General features: G+C 37.2%; 1 protein-coding gene and 1 non-coding gene across 5 annotated transcripts in view; both read left to right on the forward strand.

Moving 5' to 3' along the window:
* Positions 1-20,247, forward strand: part of pla2r1 (phospholipase A2 receptor 1) — a 105,754-nt gene that overhangs the window by 52,041 nt on the left and 33,466 nt on the right. For all 4 annotated transcript variants that reach the window (XM_061887315.1, XM_061887312.1, XM_061887314.1 and 1 more), the window contains 5 exons: positions 355-478; positions 547-582; positions 645-805; positions 7,136-7,200; positions 11,648-11,751. In XM_061887315.1, the coding sequence (XP_061743299.1) occupies positions 355-478; positions 547-582; positions 645-805; positions 7,136-7,200; positions 11,648-11,751 (490 nt within the window). The remainder of the gene's footprint in view (positions 1-354; positions 479-546; positions 583-644; positions 806-7,135; positions 7,201-11,647; positions 11,752-20,247) is intronic.
* Positions 4,133-4,216, forward strand: trnay-gua (transfer RNA tyrosine (anticodon GUA)). Its single transcript is given in 2 exon segments — positions 4,133-4,169; positions 4,181-4,216. It is a non-coding gene; the product is annotated as a tRNA-Tyr (tRNA).

Raw genomic sequence — 20,247 nt, forward strand, 5'->3', positions numbered from 1 at the left:
GTGAGCAGGTTGAAGTGTAATTGTTGGTGTTAGAGAGTAAGTGAGCAGGTTGAAGTGTAATTGTTGGTGTTAGAGAGTGAGTGAGCAGGTTGAAGTGTAATTGTTGGTGTTAGAGAGTAAGTGAGCAGGTTGAAGTGTAATTGTTGGTGTTATTAAAGAGTGAGTGAGTACATTAAAGTCTAATTGTTGGTGTTAGAGAGTGAGTGAGCAGGTTGAAGTGTAATTGTTGGTGCTAGAGAGTGAGTGAGCAGGTTGAAGTGTAATTGTTGGTGTTAGAGAGTGAGTGAGCAGGTTGAAGTGTAATTGTTGGTGTTAGAGAGTGAGTGAGCAGGTTGAAGTGTAATTGTTGTGCAGGTGCGGACGTCCTTCCTGGAGGAGGGCAGCGAGGGGGACTGTGCTGTGCTGGGTCACCTGAGCGAGCGTGTCCTCCCACAGCGGTGTGACAGCAGACAGGAGTGGGTGTGTCAGCTGCCCAGAGGTAGGAGTCAGTCTGGTCCTGAAGGGAAGACATGTTTGTTTACAAAGGTCACCTGCTGTATGTTCCAGGGGCCCAACTGAAGACTCCCTACTGGTACACGGAGCGTAAGTCCGCCATTTTGAAGCGCTAGCCAGTCGGCATGCAGTGACCCGCGCTTGTCCCACAGAGGGCGAGCCCTGGGTCTTCTACCGGGGTGCCGAGTACCTGGTGGCCAAGCAGACCCTGGGCTGGCACGCCGTCTCCCTGGGCTGTCAGATGATGGGCGCCTACCTGCTGTCCGTGCACTCCCGGGAGGAGCTGCACTTTGTCAGGGAGCGCTTGAGGCGGGTTGGTGTCTTCTTCTTTTCATCCTTTCATCTTTTCATACTTTCTCGCCTCTCACGGTCTCACACCCAAACAGAAACGCTATTTTTATTTGGTACATGGTGTAATGATAAGTGTGACCAGTAGATGGCAGTCACACATAAGAGATACTTGTGCACCGTACAACCCGGTGCGCCTTATGTACGTATTAATTCTGGTTGTGCTTACCGACCTGGAAGCTATTTTATTTGGTACATGGTGTAATGATAAGTGTGATCAGTAGATGGCAGTCACACATAAGAGATACTTGTGCACCTTATAACCCGTATTAATTCTGGTTGTGCTTACCGACCTGGAAGCTATTTTATTTGGTACATGGTGTAATGATAAGTGTGACCAGTAGATGCCAGTCACACATCAAAGACACTTGTGCAGAGTATAACCCGGTGCACCTTATGTACGTATTAATTCTGGTTGTGCTTACCGACCTCAAAGCTATTTTATTTGGTACATGGTGTAATGATAAGTGTGACCAGTAGATGGCAGTCACACATAAGAGATACTTGTGCACCTTATAACCCGTATTAATTCTGGTTGTGCTTACCGACCTGGAAGCTATTTTATTTGGTACATGGTGTAATGATAAGTGTGACCGGTAGATGGCAGTCACACATAAGAGATACTTGTGCACCTTATAACCCGGTGCGCATTATGTATGTATTTATTCTGGTTGTGCTTACCGACCTGGAAGCTATTTTATTTGGTACATGGTGTAATGATAAGTGTGATCAGTAGATGGCAGTCACACATAAGAGATACTTGTGCACCTTATAACCCGTATTAATTCTGGTTGTGCTTACCGACCTGGAAGCTATTTTATTTGGTACATGGTGTAATGATAAGTGTGACCAGTAGATGTACATTTTGCATCATTATGTCAGTCACACATAAGAGATACTTGTGCACCTTAAAACCCAGTGCGCCTTATGTACGTATTCATTCTGGTTGTGCTTACTGACCTGGAAGATATTTTATTTGGTACATGGTGTAATGATTAGTGTGATCAGTAGATGGCAGTCACACATAAGAGATACTTGTGCACCGTACAACCCGGTGCGCCTTATGTACGTATTAATTCTGGTTGTGCTTACCGACCTGGAAGCTATTTTATTTGGTACATGGTGTAATGATAAGTGTGATCAGTAGATGGCAGTCACACATAAGAGATACTTGTGCACCTTATAACCCGTATTAATTCTGGTTGTGCTTACCGACCTGGAAGCTATTTTATTTGGTACATGGTGTAATGATAAGTGTGATCAGTAGATGGCAGTCACACATAAGAGATACTTGTGCACCTTATAACCCGTATTAATTCTGGTTGTGCTTACCGACCTGGAAGCTATTTTATTTGGTACATGGTGTAATGATAAGTGTGACCAGTAGATGTACATTTTGCATCATTATGTCTCATTTGTAGCTATATTTGAGCTCATTTAGTTTCCTTTAAGTCCTCAAAATTCAGTGTATATCTCATGACACACTATCTGAATGTAATTTGGCTTTTAATTTTTTGCGGCCCCAGACAGTTTTGTTTTTGTATTTTCGGTCCAATATGGCTCTTTCAACATTTTGGGTTGCCGGCCCCTGATCTAATTGTACCTTGTAAAAATGACAATAGATACACTGTGGTTTACAGCATATTTCCGTACATTAAAAAAAAAATCTACATTAAAAAAAAAAACCAATTCTACTGTTTTTACAGTAAAATTACGGTGACTGAGTTGCCACTTTTTTTTCTAGAAAAAAAAAGAAAGTATTATTGTAGGTGGAAAAACAACGCCACAGGAGTTTTTTAAGATAAAAAAAAAAACTGCCAACTTTGTTGCCAGAGTTAAAAAAACAGTGTTGCTGTTTTTTTATTTCCAGTAATATGTTGTAAAAACACGGTCGATTTTACAGTCAAATCCTGGCGACTGACTTGTCAGTTTTTTATTGTAAAATTTCCAGTTTTTTTTTTACAGTGTTTATACAAATAAGTATATATATATATATATATTACTGTCAGTATTGTCCATTCAAAAGTCCATAGAGATAATTACTCATTTAGCATCGCTTTAAATGCCATCATCCTGACAGATTTATGGCCCTCTTTACAAAACAAACTTATTTTTACACGTAAATTGTAGCCAGATCTTTACACAAAGATTTTTTTTAGTTTTTTTTTTGTCATTTTTGCCCATTTCTTGTGTTTTGGTTGCTTTTCCACTCCAAGGCCGCGCAGCAAAGCAGTTTTGAATTGGCCAGAAATTCATTTGTTGCACAAGTAGAATAATTAATTTAACAAAACTTCAGTGCTAATCAAATAATATTTATTTGCTGCAAATTTATTTAAAGTGCACTTAGTTTGAATTTACCATGACTTTCAACTTCAACAAGTATTGAATGGATTGATAATATAAATAATCATGAACTGTATAATGATATGTAGCACTGACTTGGCAAGCTGTCTATAATATACATTCCTTGGTGGTGTGAGATATTGCACTTTTTTTTCCTCCTCGGATTTATCAATCAATCAATGATTATTTATATAGCCCTAAAGCACTAGTGTCTCAAAGGGCTGCACAAGCCACAACGACATCCGCGGTACAGAGCCCACAAGGGCAAGGAAAACTCACACCCAGTGGGACCTCGGTGACAATGATGACTATGAGAAACCTTGGAGAGGACCGCATATGTGGGGAATTCAAAAGCAATGGATGTCGAGCTAACATGATAATGTGAAAGTTCAATCCATAGTGGATCCAACACAACCGTGAGAGTCCAGTCCAGGATTTATCACACTATTTTTTTTCATTTTCTTATGAGCTTTCATTAACAGTGAATATAAATATTTACAGCATTTGTCAAATTAATATGAAACATGATCTAATCAGAGACATCATTTAACTTCATGTTTTGTCTTTTATGCACTTAAACTACCAAAATGGGGCCACCAACAACATCTTGTTTAGCACTTCCTTACAATATCATCATTAGTTCCATCAATAATAAATAATAATGTATTATTTAATCCATGGTTATTATTATTATTGAACACAAACAGGGTTCATCCTCCACTGCGTCTGATGGTGTAATGCATTTTACAGCCATGTGGGGGTGCTGTTCTGCCAGTGTAAGATTTTTCCCACCAATGCGTCACTTTATTCCAAAATAAGACGCTTTTATGAAAAATATACACCATCAATGGTAAGGTTTTATTGTAACATCTTTGTCCTACAATTATTGTAAATACCAAGCAAACTAGTGGACAGTATAAACTAGCAAATACGGCGATGGGTATATATCCCTTCGATAGCTCAGTTGGTAGAGCGGAGGACTGTAGCGGTTGTAGATATCCTTAGGTCGCTGGTTCAAATCCGGCTCGAAGGATTTTTTAAAATTTTTTACCAGTTGTTGTAATTTAAAGTCCCTACATCTTAGGTAATTATTACAAACGTATCCAAGTGCTATTTTACTGCAGAACAAATTAATATATTTAAGTAATGATTAAGTTGATTAAAAAAAAGAGGCTCAAGAATTCTTTTTAATGAGCATGTTAAATAAACTCTTAAGTTTTTTATTATGAATTGTGTTGTTTTCTATCTGAATTATTAATTTACTATTTGTATTCTCTCAATACTTCATCATATGTTATGTACTCGTTTTGTTTTATTTTATTTTTTAATCAGTCCAACAGAATAATACAATAAGAATACATTTCCAAATCCAAAGCAAACCCAGCCCAGCAACCTTCAGAATAGCCATCAACATAGTAATTGAAAGGACACACAAACATCACACAAAACAATCCAAAGTGATCAAAGAAAAATCAATATTAATAAGAATATATATATTTATATATATATATATATATATAATATTATATATGTATGTATGTGTATATATTAGTATGTATATTATAGAATATATATATGTATGTGTATATATGTATTATATATATGTGTATATATATATATATATATATTTATATGTGTGTGTATTTATATATATAAATACACATATATATGTGTGTGTGTGTATATATTTATATATATATATATATATATATATACATTGGCATATATGTGTGTGTGTGCACCTGTGTGTGTGTGTGTGTGTGTGTGTATATATATATATATATATATAGGTGTGTGCTTGTGTGTATGTATGTATATATATATATATGTGTGTGTGCTTGTGTGTATGTATGTATATATATATATATATATATATATATATACATACATACACACAAGCACACACACATATATATATATATATATATATATATATGTGTGTGTATATATATATATATGTGTGTGTGTGTCTGCGATGAGGTCGCGACTTGTCCAGGGTGTACCTGCCTTCAGCCCAATTGTAGATGAGATAGGCACCAGCGCCCCCCGCGACCCCAAAGGGAATAAGCGGTAGAAGATGGATGAAGATAGATATATATATATATATATATATATATATATATATATATATATATATATATATATATATACACACACACGTGTGTGTGTGAGACACCTGTGAAGTCAAAACCATTTCATGGAGAGAATGCCAAGAGTGTGCAAAGCAGTAACCGGGGCAAAGGGTGGCTATTTTGAAGAAACTAGGATATAAAACATGTTTTCTGTTATTCCACCTTTTTTTGTTAAGTACATAACTCCACATGTGTTCATTTGTAGTTTTGATGTGACAATCTAGTCATGAAAATAAAGATAACACATTGAATGAGGAGAAGGTGTGTCCAAACTTTTGGCCTCTACTGTGTGTGTGTGTGTGTGTGTGTGTGTGTGTGTGTGTGTGTGTGTGTGTGTGTGTGTGTGAGTGTATATATATATATATATATATATATATATATATATATATATATATATATATATATTAGGGCTGGGCAATGATTAAAAATTGTAATTGAAGTTAATCACACTTTTTCTCTGATTAATTGCGATTAACTGCATTGTTTACACAAAGCCCAATAATGAATTCAAAAGTAGTGTGTAGTGCACCTTTATTGGAATATTCTCCCACATGAACAAAAGCGCCAAAACATTTGTTGTGCAAACACAATTTAAATCAGTCCTTGTTAAACAGTAGCAGTTAAATAGCATATTTTATGAAAATCAACTCAAAAAATGTAAATACAAACATTTAAGCTTATTGCTACTGCCAGGGTATTTAAGTTATCCTGTTTGTTATGGAAAATAAATATAATCTACATACAAATCTCTGAGCCACAATCCTAACATCCGAACAGGCAATTTCTGAGGTAACAGCAGAAACATTTTTTTTTATCAGGGATCTTATGTTTAAAAAACCTATATTATAGTTAGTGGGCTGTTTTAGGGAATTTTTGATCAAATTATCCGTAGTAGCAATATTAATAATGTTGTGTTTATTCTGCGTAGTGCACTTAAAATAATTATGACCATATCTAGGAATTGATATGATGGGAATTTTCCGATTGTTTGCTTGGTGCTTTGATAAACTGAAGGCATCATATACATGGTACTATATTGTGATGTTATGAGCCAGGGAAAAAAAGAACTACCCTACCCAGCATGCAACAGGAGTGACAAACATGCGCGGTAGCCCGGTATAGGTTGTGTCGCCATGACGGCATCTTGTATGTTGTGATATGCACGCTCTGAAAGTAAACGTTAAGAACTCAGCCAACACTCCTGGTCTGCATTATTCATAAATAGACAGACAACACATATACTCCGCTGCTTCACAGGCCGCTGGATGTAGCCGGCAAAGTATTCCCATGCTAGCTAGCCGGTCTAGCAAGCACGCCTCATTCAGTCCAAAACGGCCTGATCCATCCACATCCAGAATTGTCTGGCGGTCGTAAGTGATCCCGGAGTGACCACGCTGTAAGCCAGCCATGAAATTTGCAGAATTGTCCGGTATTTTTGCCAAATGTTCTATCTTTACCAACAGCCCCTCCACGGCGAAGCCCGTCCGGGCGCCGCCATCTTTATAAGAAAAAGGCGTTAACAAAATAAAAGCATGTAAACATACGCAAATGCGCGATAAAATAATTGTCGGCATTAATAGATTGATGAGTTAACTCGTAATTAACGCATTAATTTGCCCACCCCTAATATATATATATATATATATATACATGTATATATACATATATATTTGACCTGAATCATTTATGGATGGTCTTGTTAAGGCTGGTCAGACTTAGTGATCCCAAAAGAAGGAAGTAGAAGACGCTTTTTGAGAGAAGTCTGCTCTTCCAACAGAGCGAGGACTGAATCCTTCTTGTCTTTCTCTGCGTCCCCTCAGCTCTCCGCGGGCCCCACTGACTGGTGGATCGGACTTTCTAAAGACCAGCACGGAGAGGAGGTCAGGTGTGTGTATGTTTTGGAGCTGATTATTATTATTGCGTCTGTCTGTTTTCTTGCTCAAGTTTATGCAGTACCGTGTACTAAAGAGCACACCGGCACATGGGGAAATAATCACATTCACTTTATTTGTATAACATTTTTAAACAACAGAAATGTTTCCAAAGTGCTGCACAACAATATCAAAAACAATATTCCAATATTATCCTTAGCTCCACCAATGACTGGATAAAAACAACAAATACATAAAAACAATATAAAAATAAATATGATTAAAAAACGATTTTAAAGGGTAAAACCAATTAAAAAAATAAATCTAAAATGTAAAAACACATGTATATGGAAACATGTTTCCATATATAAGCCGCACCGGACTATAAGCTAAATATATAAACTATATATTTCGTAATATATAAATAAAAATGTTTATTTGCATTACTTAATTATTTGCAAACAGTGTCTGTAAGACGGCAGTAAAACGGCTGATCAAACAAAACAGACCCACTAGCTGCGCAAGCTAGCTCTCCAATCAGCTAAACAGTGACATTTTGGTAAATTAAGGAAACTGAAGAAATACAGAAAATAATTCCATTGTAATGTAATAATACTAACACAGACACTTGTAAACATGTTAACATATTAGCTCATGCTAACTACACTAGCTCGATTACATTATGATTGCACCTATAAATATGCACAAAACACTCCTACAGACATCACACACTTTAGTAAGTAAGAGTTGTTTTAGTTATATTGTAAAACTGACAAACGTTGCTTGGAGTGACGAATGAAGAATCCATTCGGGTAGAAACACTGTGGACGGCTAGAAGACGGAACAGCACTTCTACTTCCGGACAAAAGCTCTAAATGGAAGGACACTGCAGCGCCTGCAGTGAGCGAACTCGTCCAAAAGATGGTGCCATACCACAAACAATAACACACCTATTCAGGTAGTTTAAGGGTTTTTTAAAACTATTTAAAGTTTGTCCGTCAGCGAAGAAAAATACATAAATTAGCCGCATTGTTTTATAAACCGCAGGGTTTAAAGTGAAGGAAAAAAATAGCGGCTTGCAGACTGGATTTACAGTAATTGTACTGCACATCTGGAATAAATCCATTTTTAATTGCATGATGGGAAATGTAATCATCATTGCCGCCGGTTTAGAGCTCCACTTAGTAATCACGTCATGGAGGACACACTTTCAGTTTGGACTGATCTTGTCGGGTATCAAGTAAATTTGGTGTGAAAACCCTGCCGATACGCTCAAGTCAAACTGAAATGCTAACGTTAGCGTGCCGACAGTTAGCATGTGACAAGTACCGATTTGTATGAGTCTGAGGCATATGCCTGCAAAAATAGCTATAAATAAGTTATCATGCTAACAATTAGCATGTGTCAAGTACCAAGTTGTATGACTCTGAGGCGTACGCATGCATAATTAGCTAAAAAAGCTAGCATGCTAACAATTAGCACGTGCCAAGTAGCATGTTTTATGACTCTGAGGCATACACATGCAAAATTAGCTTAAAAAAAAAGTTACCATGCTAACAGTTAGCATGTGACAAGTCCAAGTTATGACTCTGAGGCATACGCATGCAAAATTAGCTAAAAAAGCTAGCATGCTAACAATTAGCATGTCACAAGTAGCAAGTAGTATGACTCTTAAAGCGTACACATGCAAAGTTAGCTAAAAAAAGCTAGCATGCTAACAATTAGCATGTCCCAAGTAGCAAGTAGTATGACTCTTGAAGCGTACGCATTCAAAGTTAGCTATAAAAAAGCTAGCATGCTAACAATTAGCATGTATCAAGTACCAAGTTGTATGACTATCCAGGCGTACGGATGCAAATCTGGCTAAAAAACCTAGCATGCCTACAATTAGCTTGTGTCAAGTACAAATGTAGTATGACTCTTGAGGCGTACACATGCAAAATTACCTTAAAAAGCTAGCATGCTAATAATTAGCAAGTATCAAGTACCAAGTTGTATGACTATTCAGGCGTACGGATGCAAATTTAGCTAAAAAAGCTAGCATGCTAACAATTAGCTTGTGTCAAGTACAAAGTAGTATGACTCTTGAGGCGTACGCATGCAAAATTACCTTAAAAAGCTAGCATGCTAACAATTAGCATGTATCAAGTACCAAGTTGTATGACTATTCAGGCGTACGGATGCAAATTTAGCTAAAAAAGCTAGCATGCTAACAATTAGCTTGTGTCAAATCTAAATACCTCACACTAAACAGTGCGTGCAATCTTCAAAATTGCGTGTACTATCAGTCACCGCCCCCTATACAGGGCTTTCACCATGGACGCACTCATTTACCGCACATTCATGTTACCATGCTCCAACCTGTGGCGTTTTGCCATGTTCTCATCAGGCAGGAGATATCTATCACTTTTTATGGGCAAAATAAGACACATGCCAAAGTGCATTTGCAACAGAGCCCACCTGTTTTTTTTCCCAGCTCATAAGAGAGAGGCTTCACTTACTTAGGACACAAAAAAAATATATACTTCAAAAAAATGTTTTGTATAAGAAATATCCATCCATTTTCTACTGCTTATTCCCTCTGGGGTCTTAATAACATATATTCTGTGTGTAAAAAAATCAATTATGCATCATTAATTTGAATTAACCCCTCTGGTCTTTTAGCAGTTATAAAATATACAAACCCCGTTTCCATATGAGTTGGGAAATTGTGTTAGATGTAAATATAAACAGAATACAATGATTTGCAAATCCTTTTCAAGCCATATTCAGTTGAATATGCTACAAAGACAACATATTTGATGTTCAAACTGATGAACATTTTTTTGTGTGTAAATAATCATTAACTTTAGAATTTGATGCCAGCAACACGTGACAAAGAAGTTGGGAAAGGTGGCAATAAATACTGATAAAGTTGAGGAATGCTCATCAAACACTTATTTGGAACATCCCACAGGTGTGCAGGCTAATTGGGAACAGGTGGGTGCCATGATTGGGTATAAAAACAGCTTCCCAAAAAATGCTCAGTCTTTCACAAGAAAGGATGGGGTGAGGTACACCCCTTTGTCCACAACTGCGTGAGCAAATAGTCAAACAGTTTAAGAACAACCTTTCTCAAAGTGCAATTGCAAGAAATTTAGGGATTTCAACATCTACGCTCCATAATATCATCAAAGGGTTCAGAGAATCTGGAGAAATCAGTCCACGTAAGCGACATGCCCAAAAACCAACATTGACTGACCATGAACTTCGATCCCTCAGGCGGCACTGTATCAAAAACTGACATCAATCTCTAACGGATATCACCACATGGGCTCAGGAACACTTCAGAAAACCACTGTCACTAAATACAGTTTGCCACTACATCTATAAGTGCAAGTTAAAGCTCTATTATGCAAAGCCAAAGCCATTTATCAACAACATCCAGAAACGCCACCGGCTTCTCTGGGCCCAAAGATCATCTAAGATGGACTGATGCAAAGTGGAAAGTTGTTCTGTGGTCTAACGAGTCCACATTTGAAATTATATTTGGGAACAGAGGACGTGGTGTCCTCCAGAAGAAAGAGGAAAATAACCATTCAGATTGTTATAGGCGCAAAGTTCAAAAGCCAGCATCTGTGATGGTATGGGGGTGCATTAGTACCCAAGGCATGGGTAACTTACACATCTGTGAAGGCACCATTAATGCTGAAAGGTCCATACGGGATTTGGAGCAACATATGTTGTTATCCAAGCAACGTTATCATGGACGCCCCTTCTTATTTCAGCAAGACAATGCCAAGCCACGTGTTACAACAGCGTGGCTTCGTAGTAAAAGAGTGCGGGTACTTTCCAGGCCCGCCTGCAGTCCAGACCTGTCTCCCATGGAAAATGTGTGGCACATTATGAAGCGTAAAATAGGACAGCGGAGACCCCGGACTGTTGAAGGACTGAAGCTCTACATAAAACAAGAAAGGGAAAGAATTCCACTTTCAAAGCTTCAACAATTAGTTTCCTCAGTTCCCAAACATTTATTGAGTGTTGTTAGAAGAAAAGGTGATGTAACACAGTGGTGAACATGCCCTTTCCCAACTACTTTGGCACGTGTTGCAGCCATGAAATTCTAAGTTAATGATTATTTGCAAAAAAAAATAAAGTTTATGAGTTTGAACATCAAATATGTTGTCTTTGTAGCATATTCAACTGAATATGGGTTGAAAATGATTTGCAAATCATTGTATTCCGTTTATATTTACATCTAACACAATTTCCCAACTCATATGCAAACGGGGTTTGTAGAAAAGGATGTTGCTGAATTGACGATATGGCAAATACTTTTTTAATTCTGAGCATCCAAAATGTTGACACACACACACACACACGTGGGACGGAGGATTGTGGTGTGGAACTGTCACTTCCTCATCACACCTGCTAAATAAAACAGTTAATAGTGCTGATGAGTGGTGATAAATCACACTGCAGGTGGAGCGACAAGACGGAGGTGGACTTGCACAACTGGGCAGAGGAGCGGGACGCCCACAATATTCCTACAGATGAGTTCTGTGTCACCATGTCCTCATCAACTGGTAAACACACACACACACACACACACACACACACACACACACACACACACACACACACATACAGACATACACACACACACACACGAGTGTATCTGTATTCTGGCAATGCTGACTTAATGGGGACATGGCTCTGTTTACACAGTCACCTTTAGGGGACCTCTGACGGTATGGGGACAAAAAAAAACAAGTCCCCTAAAGGGAAACCTTTTTAAATGATGTTAATCATTTGAAAAGGTTTAACCATTAATAGTCCTGTGATTCTGTATGGTAGCCATCCTTAGTTCAAACTAATATATGTTTAAAAAAAAAAATCTGGTTTAGTGTTCCTTAGGATGACATTTTCATACAACATGATTATAAAACATTATTACCTTAGATCAGTGGTTCTCAACCTTTTTTCAGTGATGTACCCCCTGTGAACATTTTTTTTAATTCAAGTACCCCCTAATCAGAGCAAAGCATTTTTGGTTGAAAAAAAGAGATAAACTAGTAAAATACAGCACTATGTCATCAGTTTATGATTTATTAAATTGTATAACAGTGCAAAATATTGCTCATTTTTAGTGGTCTTTCTTGAACTATTTGGAAAAAACGAGATAGGCGCCAGCGCCCCCCGCAACCCCAAAAGGAATAAGCGGTAGAAAATGGATGGGTGGATGGATATAAAAATAACTAAAAACTTGTTGAAAAATAAACAAGTGATTCAATTATAAATAAAGATTTCTACACATAGAAGTAATCATCAACTTAAAGAGGAACATTATCAGCAGACCTATGCAAGCGTCAATATATACCTTGACGTTGCAGAAAAAAGACCATATATTTTTTTAACCGATTTCCGAACTCTGAATGGGTGAATTTTGGCGAATTAAACGCCTTTCTATTATTCGCACTCGGAACGATGACGTCACATAGGTAGTCAATCCGCCATTTTCTCAAACACATTACAAACACCGTTTTTTCGACTGTTTTCCGTACCTTGGAGACATCATGCCTCGTCGGTGTGTTGTCGGAGGGTGTAACAACACGATCAGGGACGGATTCAAGTTGACTTACGTGGAGTGTGCATCGATTAGCATGGCATGCTAATCGATGCTAACGTGCTATTTAGGCTAGCTGTATGTACAATTGTAGCTATATTTGCATCCAGCCTTTCACTCCACCCAAATTTAATGCCAAACAAACACTTACCTATCGACGGATTTAAGTTGCTCCAGTGTCACAAGATGCGAAAGTCCCGATCGTTTGGTCCGCACATTTTACCAGCGATGCTAAGGCAGACATGGCACAGAGATGTATGGATATCCTGCAGATGCATTTCCAACGATAAAGTCAACAAAATCACAAAGGTAAGTTTTGTTGATGTTATTGACTTATGTGCTAATCAGACATATTTGGTCGCGGCATGACTGCCAGCTAATCGATGCTAACATGCTATTTAGGCTAGCTGCATGTACATTTGTAGCTATATTTGCATCCAGCCTTTCACTCCACCCACATGTAATGCCAAACAAACACTTACCAATCGACGGATTTAAGTTGCTCCAGTGTCACAAAATGCGAAAGTCCCGATCGTTTGGTCTGCACATTTTACCGACGATGCTAAGGCAGACATGGCACAGAGATGTATGGATATCCTGCAGATGCATTTCCAACGATAAAGTCAACGAAATCACAAAGGTGAGTTTTGTTGATGTTATTGACTTATGTGTTAATCAGACATATTTGGTCGCGGCATGACTGCCAGCTAATCGATGATAACATGCTATTTAGGCTAGCTGTAGGTACATTTGTAGCTATATTTGCATCCAGCCCTTCCCTCCACCCACATGTAATGCCAAACAAACACTTACCAATCGACGGCTTTAAGTTGCTCCAGTGTCACAAGATGCGAAAGTCCCGATCGTTTGGTCTGCACATTTTACCGGCGATGCTAAGACAGACATGGCACAGAGATGTATGGATAACCTGCAGATGCATTTCCAACGATAAAGTCAACAAAATCACAAAGGTGAGTTTTGTTGATGTTATTGACTTATGTGCTAATCAGACATATTTGGTCGCGGCATGACTGCCAGCTAATCGATGCGAACATGCTATTTAGGCTAGCTGTATGTACATTTGTAGTTATATTTGCACCCAGCCTTTCACTCCACCCATATTTAATGCCAAACAAACACTTACCAATCAACGGATTTAAGTTGCTCCAGTGTCACAAGATGCGAAAGTCCCGATCGTTTGGTCCGCACATTTTACCGGCGATGCTAAGGCAGACATGGCACAGAGATATATGGATATCCTGCAGATGCATTTCCAATGATAAAGTCAACGAAATCACAAAGGTGAGTTTTGTTGATGTTGTTGACTTATGTGCTAATCAGACATATTTGGTCGCGGCATGACTGCCAGCTAATTGATGCTAACATGCTATTTAGGCTAGCTGTATGTACATTTGTAGCTATATTTGCATCCAGCCTTTCACTCCACCCACATTTAATGCCAAACAAACACTTACCAATCGACGGATTCAAGTTGCTCCAGTGTCACAAGATGCGAAAGTCCCGATTGTTTGGTCCGCACATTTTACCAGCGATGCTAAGGCAGACATGGCACAGAGATGTATGGATATCCTGCGACACTCAATCGTTGGTTAGAAGGCGATCGCCGAATAGCTTCAATAGCTATTCGCTCAATAGTTTCAGTTTTTTCTTCAATTTCGTTTTCGCTATCCGCCTCCACACTCCAACCATCTGTTTCAATACATGCGCAATCTGTTGAATCACTAAAGCCGCTGAAATCCGAGTCTGAATCCAAGCTAATGTCGCTATATCTTGCTGTGCTATCAGCCATGTTTGTTTGTATTGGCGTCACTGGATGACGTCACAGGAAAATGGACGGTGGCTTCACAGATAACAAAAATCAGGTACTTTAAAGACTTTTTACGGGATATTCCATGATGGGTAAAATTTTGAAAAAAACTTTGGAAAAAAAAATAAACCACCGGGAACTGATTTTTATTGGTTTTAACCCTTCTGAAATTATGATAATGTGCCCTCTTTGGGGATTCATCAACTTCATTCTAAACATTTCTATCATGTCTTGTGATCATGTTTTGTTTAGTTATATTCTGTTTTGTTTAAGACTCCATTGCTTCCGGTTTTGTACTTCCTTGTTTGCCTCGTTTCCATGGTCACCCATTAGTTTTCACCTGTCCCCATGACACGCACCTATTTTCACTAATCACCACAGTATTATTTAAGCCACAGTTACCAGGTAGTCAGAATGGCGACATCACCCTTTATCACCTTCTACAAACCCATGATATCCGTGCTGATGATCCTGTTCCTTTCTAAGTAAGTTATCGTTATTCATGCCACAGATTTAAAGTTTTGTTTTCATGTCCGTAGTTTACGTTATAGAATTAGTTTTTTTTTCATAGCCAAGTTTGTTCTCCGCCTTGTGCGCGCCTTTTGTTTGTTCTTTTTAATGAGTAAAATTAAATATGTCTTTATCTTCACGCCGTGTCCACTCCAATCGCTTTGCACCTCGGGAAAACAACCCTCACCCAAGTCCCAGTCTTGACAATTTCTTCACAAAAAAAAAAGAAATCTTTAACATCAATATTTATGGAACATAAATATTCTGTACAATTGACCACTAATACTCCTAGTTCTATATATGCTAGTTGGAGTAGCAGACAACTTCATGACTGCTAAACAGCAGTTGCCAATAGATGCAGGACTGGCTTGAACATTGAAGTGGTGAACATTGCTCTAAGACAGGGGTGTCCAAACTTTTTCCACTGAGGGCCGCACACTGAATAATCAAAGCAAGCGGGGGCCACTTTGATATTTTTTATTTTAAAAAACAATACAATATATGTGTAAAAAATATACATTTAGGCCTCCACTCAGGCTTGATCCCGGGGACCCCAAAGGGTTTTGGTAAAAATAAAATGTTAAAAATGTCTCGTTATTCAGTTTTATTTTTATTATTCAAGTTTTAAATTTCTAGTTTAGGGGTCACCAACCTTTTTGAAAGCAAGAGCTACTTTTTGGTAGCAAAGGGCTACCAGTTTGATACACACTTAAAAAAATTCCCAGAAATAGCCAATTTGCTCTATTTACCTTTAATAAATAAATATACATATATAATAAAATGGGTATTTCTGTCTGTCATTCCGTCGTACATTTTTTTTCCTTTTACGGAAGGTTTTTTGTAGAGAATAAATGATGAAAAAAACACTTAATTGAACGGTTTGAAAGAGGAAAAAACACGAAAAAAATGAAAATTAAATTTTGAAACATAGTTTATCTTCAATTTCGACTCTTTAAAATTCAAAATTTCACCGAAAAACAAGAAGAGAAAAACTAGCTAATTCGAATCTTTTTGAAAAAATAAAAAAAATAATCTATGGAACATCATTAGTAATTTTTCCTGATTAAGATTAATTTTAGAATTTTGATGACACGTTTTAAATAGGTTAAAATCCAATCTGCACTTTGTTAGAATATATAACAAATTGGATCAAGCTATATTTCTAACAAAGACAAATCATTATTTCTTCTACATTTTTTAATAAATTCAAAAGACTTTGAAATAAGACTTAAATTTGAGTCTACAGATTTTCTAGATTTGCCAGAATTTTTTTTATTTATTTAATCATAATAAGTTTGAATAAATATTTCACAAATATTCTTCGTCAAAAAAAAAGAAGCTAAAATGAAGAATTGAATTAAAATGTATTTATTATTCTTTACATTAAAAAAAAAATACTTGAACATTGATTTAAATTGTCAGGAAAGAAGAGGAAGGAATTTAAAAGGTAAAAAGGTATATGTGTTTAGAAATCCTAAAATAATTTTTGAGGTTGTATTTTTTCTCAAAAATTGTCTTTCTGAAAGTTATAAGAAGCAAAGTAAAACAACTTAATTGAACGGTTTAAAATAAGAGAAAACAGGAAAAAAATGAAAACATAATTTTGAAACATAGTTTCTTCAATTTCGACTCTTTAAAATTCAAAATTCAACCGAAAAAAAGAAGAGAAAACCTCGCTATTTTGAATCTTTTTGAAAAAATAAAAAAAAAGAATTTATGGATCATAATTAGTAATTTTTCCTGATTAAGATTAATTTTAGAATTTTGATGACATGTTTTAAATAGGTTAAAATCCAATCTGCACTTTGTTAGAATATATAACAAATTGGACCAAGCTATATTTCTAACAAAGACAAATCATTATTTCTCTAGACTTTGTAGAACAAAAATTTTAAAAGAAATTCAAAAGACTTTGAAATAAGATTTAAATTTGATTCTAAAGATTTTCTAGTTTTTCCAGAATCATTTTTTGAATTTTAATCCTAAATTTGAAGAAAGATTTCACAAATCTTCTTCATCGAAAAAACAGAAGCTAAAATTAAGAATTAAATTAAAATGTATTTATTATTCTTTACAAAAAAAAAAAAAAATTGTCATAGGAAGGAATTTAAAAGGTAAAAAGGTATGTGTTTAAAAATCCTAAAATAATTTTTAAGGTTGTATTTATTTCTCTAAAATTGTCTTTCTGAAAGTTATAAGAAGCAAAGTAAAAAAATGAATGAATTTATTTAAACAAGTGAAGACCAAGTCTTTAAAATATTTTCTTGGATTTTCAAATTCTATTTGAGTTTTGTCTCTCTTAGAATTAAAAACGTCGAGCAAAGCGAGACCAGCTTGCTATTAAATATATACAATTTAAAAAATAGAGGCAGCTCACTGGTAAGTGCTGCTATTTGAGCTATTTTTAGAACAGGCCAGCGAGCGACTCATCTGGTCCTTACGGACACCTGGTGCCCGCGGGCACCGCGTTGGTGACCCCTGCACTAGATCAACATTAGGTCAATCTGTAAATATGACGTTTTTAAAGATTTAAGTGGTATGCTCTTTTTGTTAAAGAAAACCATGTTCTATATGGAAAAAAACACAAAATAAGCAATATTTTCACCCAATAACATTTTTAAGTAGAATATTTCGGTTCCCCCTTCTCTGTGAGCGCTTTGAGTATCTAACAATAGAAAAGCGCGATATAAATCTAATCCATTATTATTATTATTATTATTATTATTTGAGATTATATTATAATTGGAGCCGTAAAAAGGTCAACAACTCCAAACAACATTGATTTTAATTCACCATTATTTTTTGTGCAATGACACTTAAAAACAAAACACACGGATCCAAAGGGGCCCTACTCATTAAAATGTTGAAAAATTATAATTTTTTTTTACTGTTTACTTTTAACACAATGGTTTCTGGATTGACTCCAGACGGCGTGGCGCAGTGGAAGAGTGGCCGTGCGCAACCCGAGGGTCCCTGGTTCAATCTCCACCTAGTACCAACCTCGTCACGTCCGTTGTTTCCTCAGCAAGACACTTCACCCTTGCTCCTGATGGGTGCTGGTTAGCGCCTTGCATGGCAGCTCCCTCCATCAGTGTGTGAATGGGTAAATGTGGAAGTAGTGTCAAAGCGCTTTGAGTACCTTGAAGGTAGAAAAGCGCTATACAAGTCAACCCATTTATTATTTATCTATTCGTCAATTATAAGTTTTTTTGTTGTTTGTTTGTTTGTTTTTTTTAGGCCCTTCTTTGAAAAAAAAACAAAACAGCTCAGTTTTTTATATGGCAAACACAAAATATCAATCAATCAATCAATCAATCAATGTTTACTTATATAGCCTTAAATTACTAGTGTCTCAAAGGGCTGCCAAACCACAACACAAACCACTACCACATCCTCGGTAGGCCCACATAAGGGCAAGGAAAACTCACACCCAGTGGGACGTCGGTGACAATGATGACTATGAGAACCTTGGAGAGGAGGAAAGCAATGGATGTCGAGTGGGTCTAACATGATACTGTGAAAGTTCAATCCATAATGGATCCAACACAGTCGCGAGAGTCCAGTTCAAAGCGGATCCAACACAGCAGCAAGAGTCCCGTTCACAGCGGAGCCAGCAGGAAACCATCCCAGGCGGAGGCGGATCAGCAGCGCAGAGATGTCCCCAGCCGATACACAGGCAAGCAGTACATGGCCACCGGATCGGACCGGACCCCATCCACAACGGAGAGTGGGACATAGGAGAAAAAGAAAAGAAACGGCAGATCAACTGGTCTAAAAATGGAGCCTATTTAAAGGCTAGAGAATACAAATGAGTTTTAAGGTGAGACTTAAATGCTTCTACTGAGGTAGCATCTCAAACTGTTACCGGGAGGGCATTCCAGAGTACTGGAGCCCGAACGGAAAACGCTCTATAGCCCGCAGACTTTTTTGGGGCTTTGGGAATCACTAATAAGCCGGAGTCTTTTGAACGCAGATTTCTTGCCGGGACATATGGTACAATACAATCGGCAAGATAGGATGGAGCTAGACCGTGTAGTATTTTATACGTAAGTAGTAAAACCTTAAAGTCACATCTTAAGTGCACAGGAAGCCAGTGCAGGTGAGCCAGTACAGGTATATACGTATGTATATATGTATATAAAGGTATATACAGTATAGGTATATATGTATGTATATATGTATATGAAGGTATATACAGTATAGGTATATATGTATGTATATATGTATATAAAGGTATATACAGTACAGGCGTAATGTGATCAAACTTTCTTGATCTTGTCAAAAGTATAGCAGCCGCATTTTGTACCAACTGTAATCTTTTAATGCTAGACATGGGGAGATCCGAAAATAATACGTTACAGTAGTCGAGGCGAGACGTAACAAACGCATGGATAATGATCTCAGCGTCTTTAGTGGACAAAATGGAGCGAATTTTAGCGATATTACGGAGATGAAAGAAGGCCGTTTTAGTAACGCTTTTAATGTGTGACTCAAAGGATAGAGTTGGGTCAAAGATAATACCCAGATTCTTTACCGTGTCGCCTTGTTTTATTATTTGGTTGTCAAATGTTAGAGTTGTATTATTAAATAGAGGTCGGTGTCTAGCAGGACCGATAATCAGCATTTCCGTTTTTTTGGCGTTGAGTTGCAAAAAGTTAGCGGACATCCATTGTTTAATTTCATTAAGACACGCCTCCAGCTGACTACAATCCGGCGTGTTGGTCAGCTTTAGGGGCATGTAGAGTTGGGTGTCATCAGCATAACAGTGAAAGCTAACACCGTATTTGCGTATGATGTCACCTAGCGGCAGCATGTAGATGCTGAAGAGTGCAGGGCCAAGGACCGAACCCTGGGGAACTCCACACGTTACCTTAACATAGTCCGAGGTCACATTGTTATGGGAGACACACTGTATCCTGTCAGTAAGATAAGAGTTAAACCAAGACAGGGCTAAGTCTGACATACCAATTCGTGTTTTGATACGTTCTAATAAAATATTATGATCGACGATAATATCCAACATTTGCCCACAAAAATATCTCAAAGTGGAATATTTAATGTGACGTAATTGGAGCCTTGAATAGGTCAATAATTCATAATGATATTTATTTTGATTCT

The sequence above is a fragment of the Nerophis ophidion genome, linkage group LG25 (assembly GCF_033978795.1).
Source record: "Nerophis ophidion isolate RoL-2023_Sa linkage group LG25, RoL_Noph_v1.0, whole genome shotgun sequence".
Classification (NCBI taxonomy): domain Eukaryota; kingdom Metazoa; phylum Chordata; class Actinopteri; order Syngnathiformes; family Syngnathidae; genus Nerophis; species Nerophis ophidion.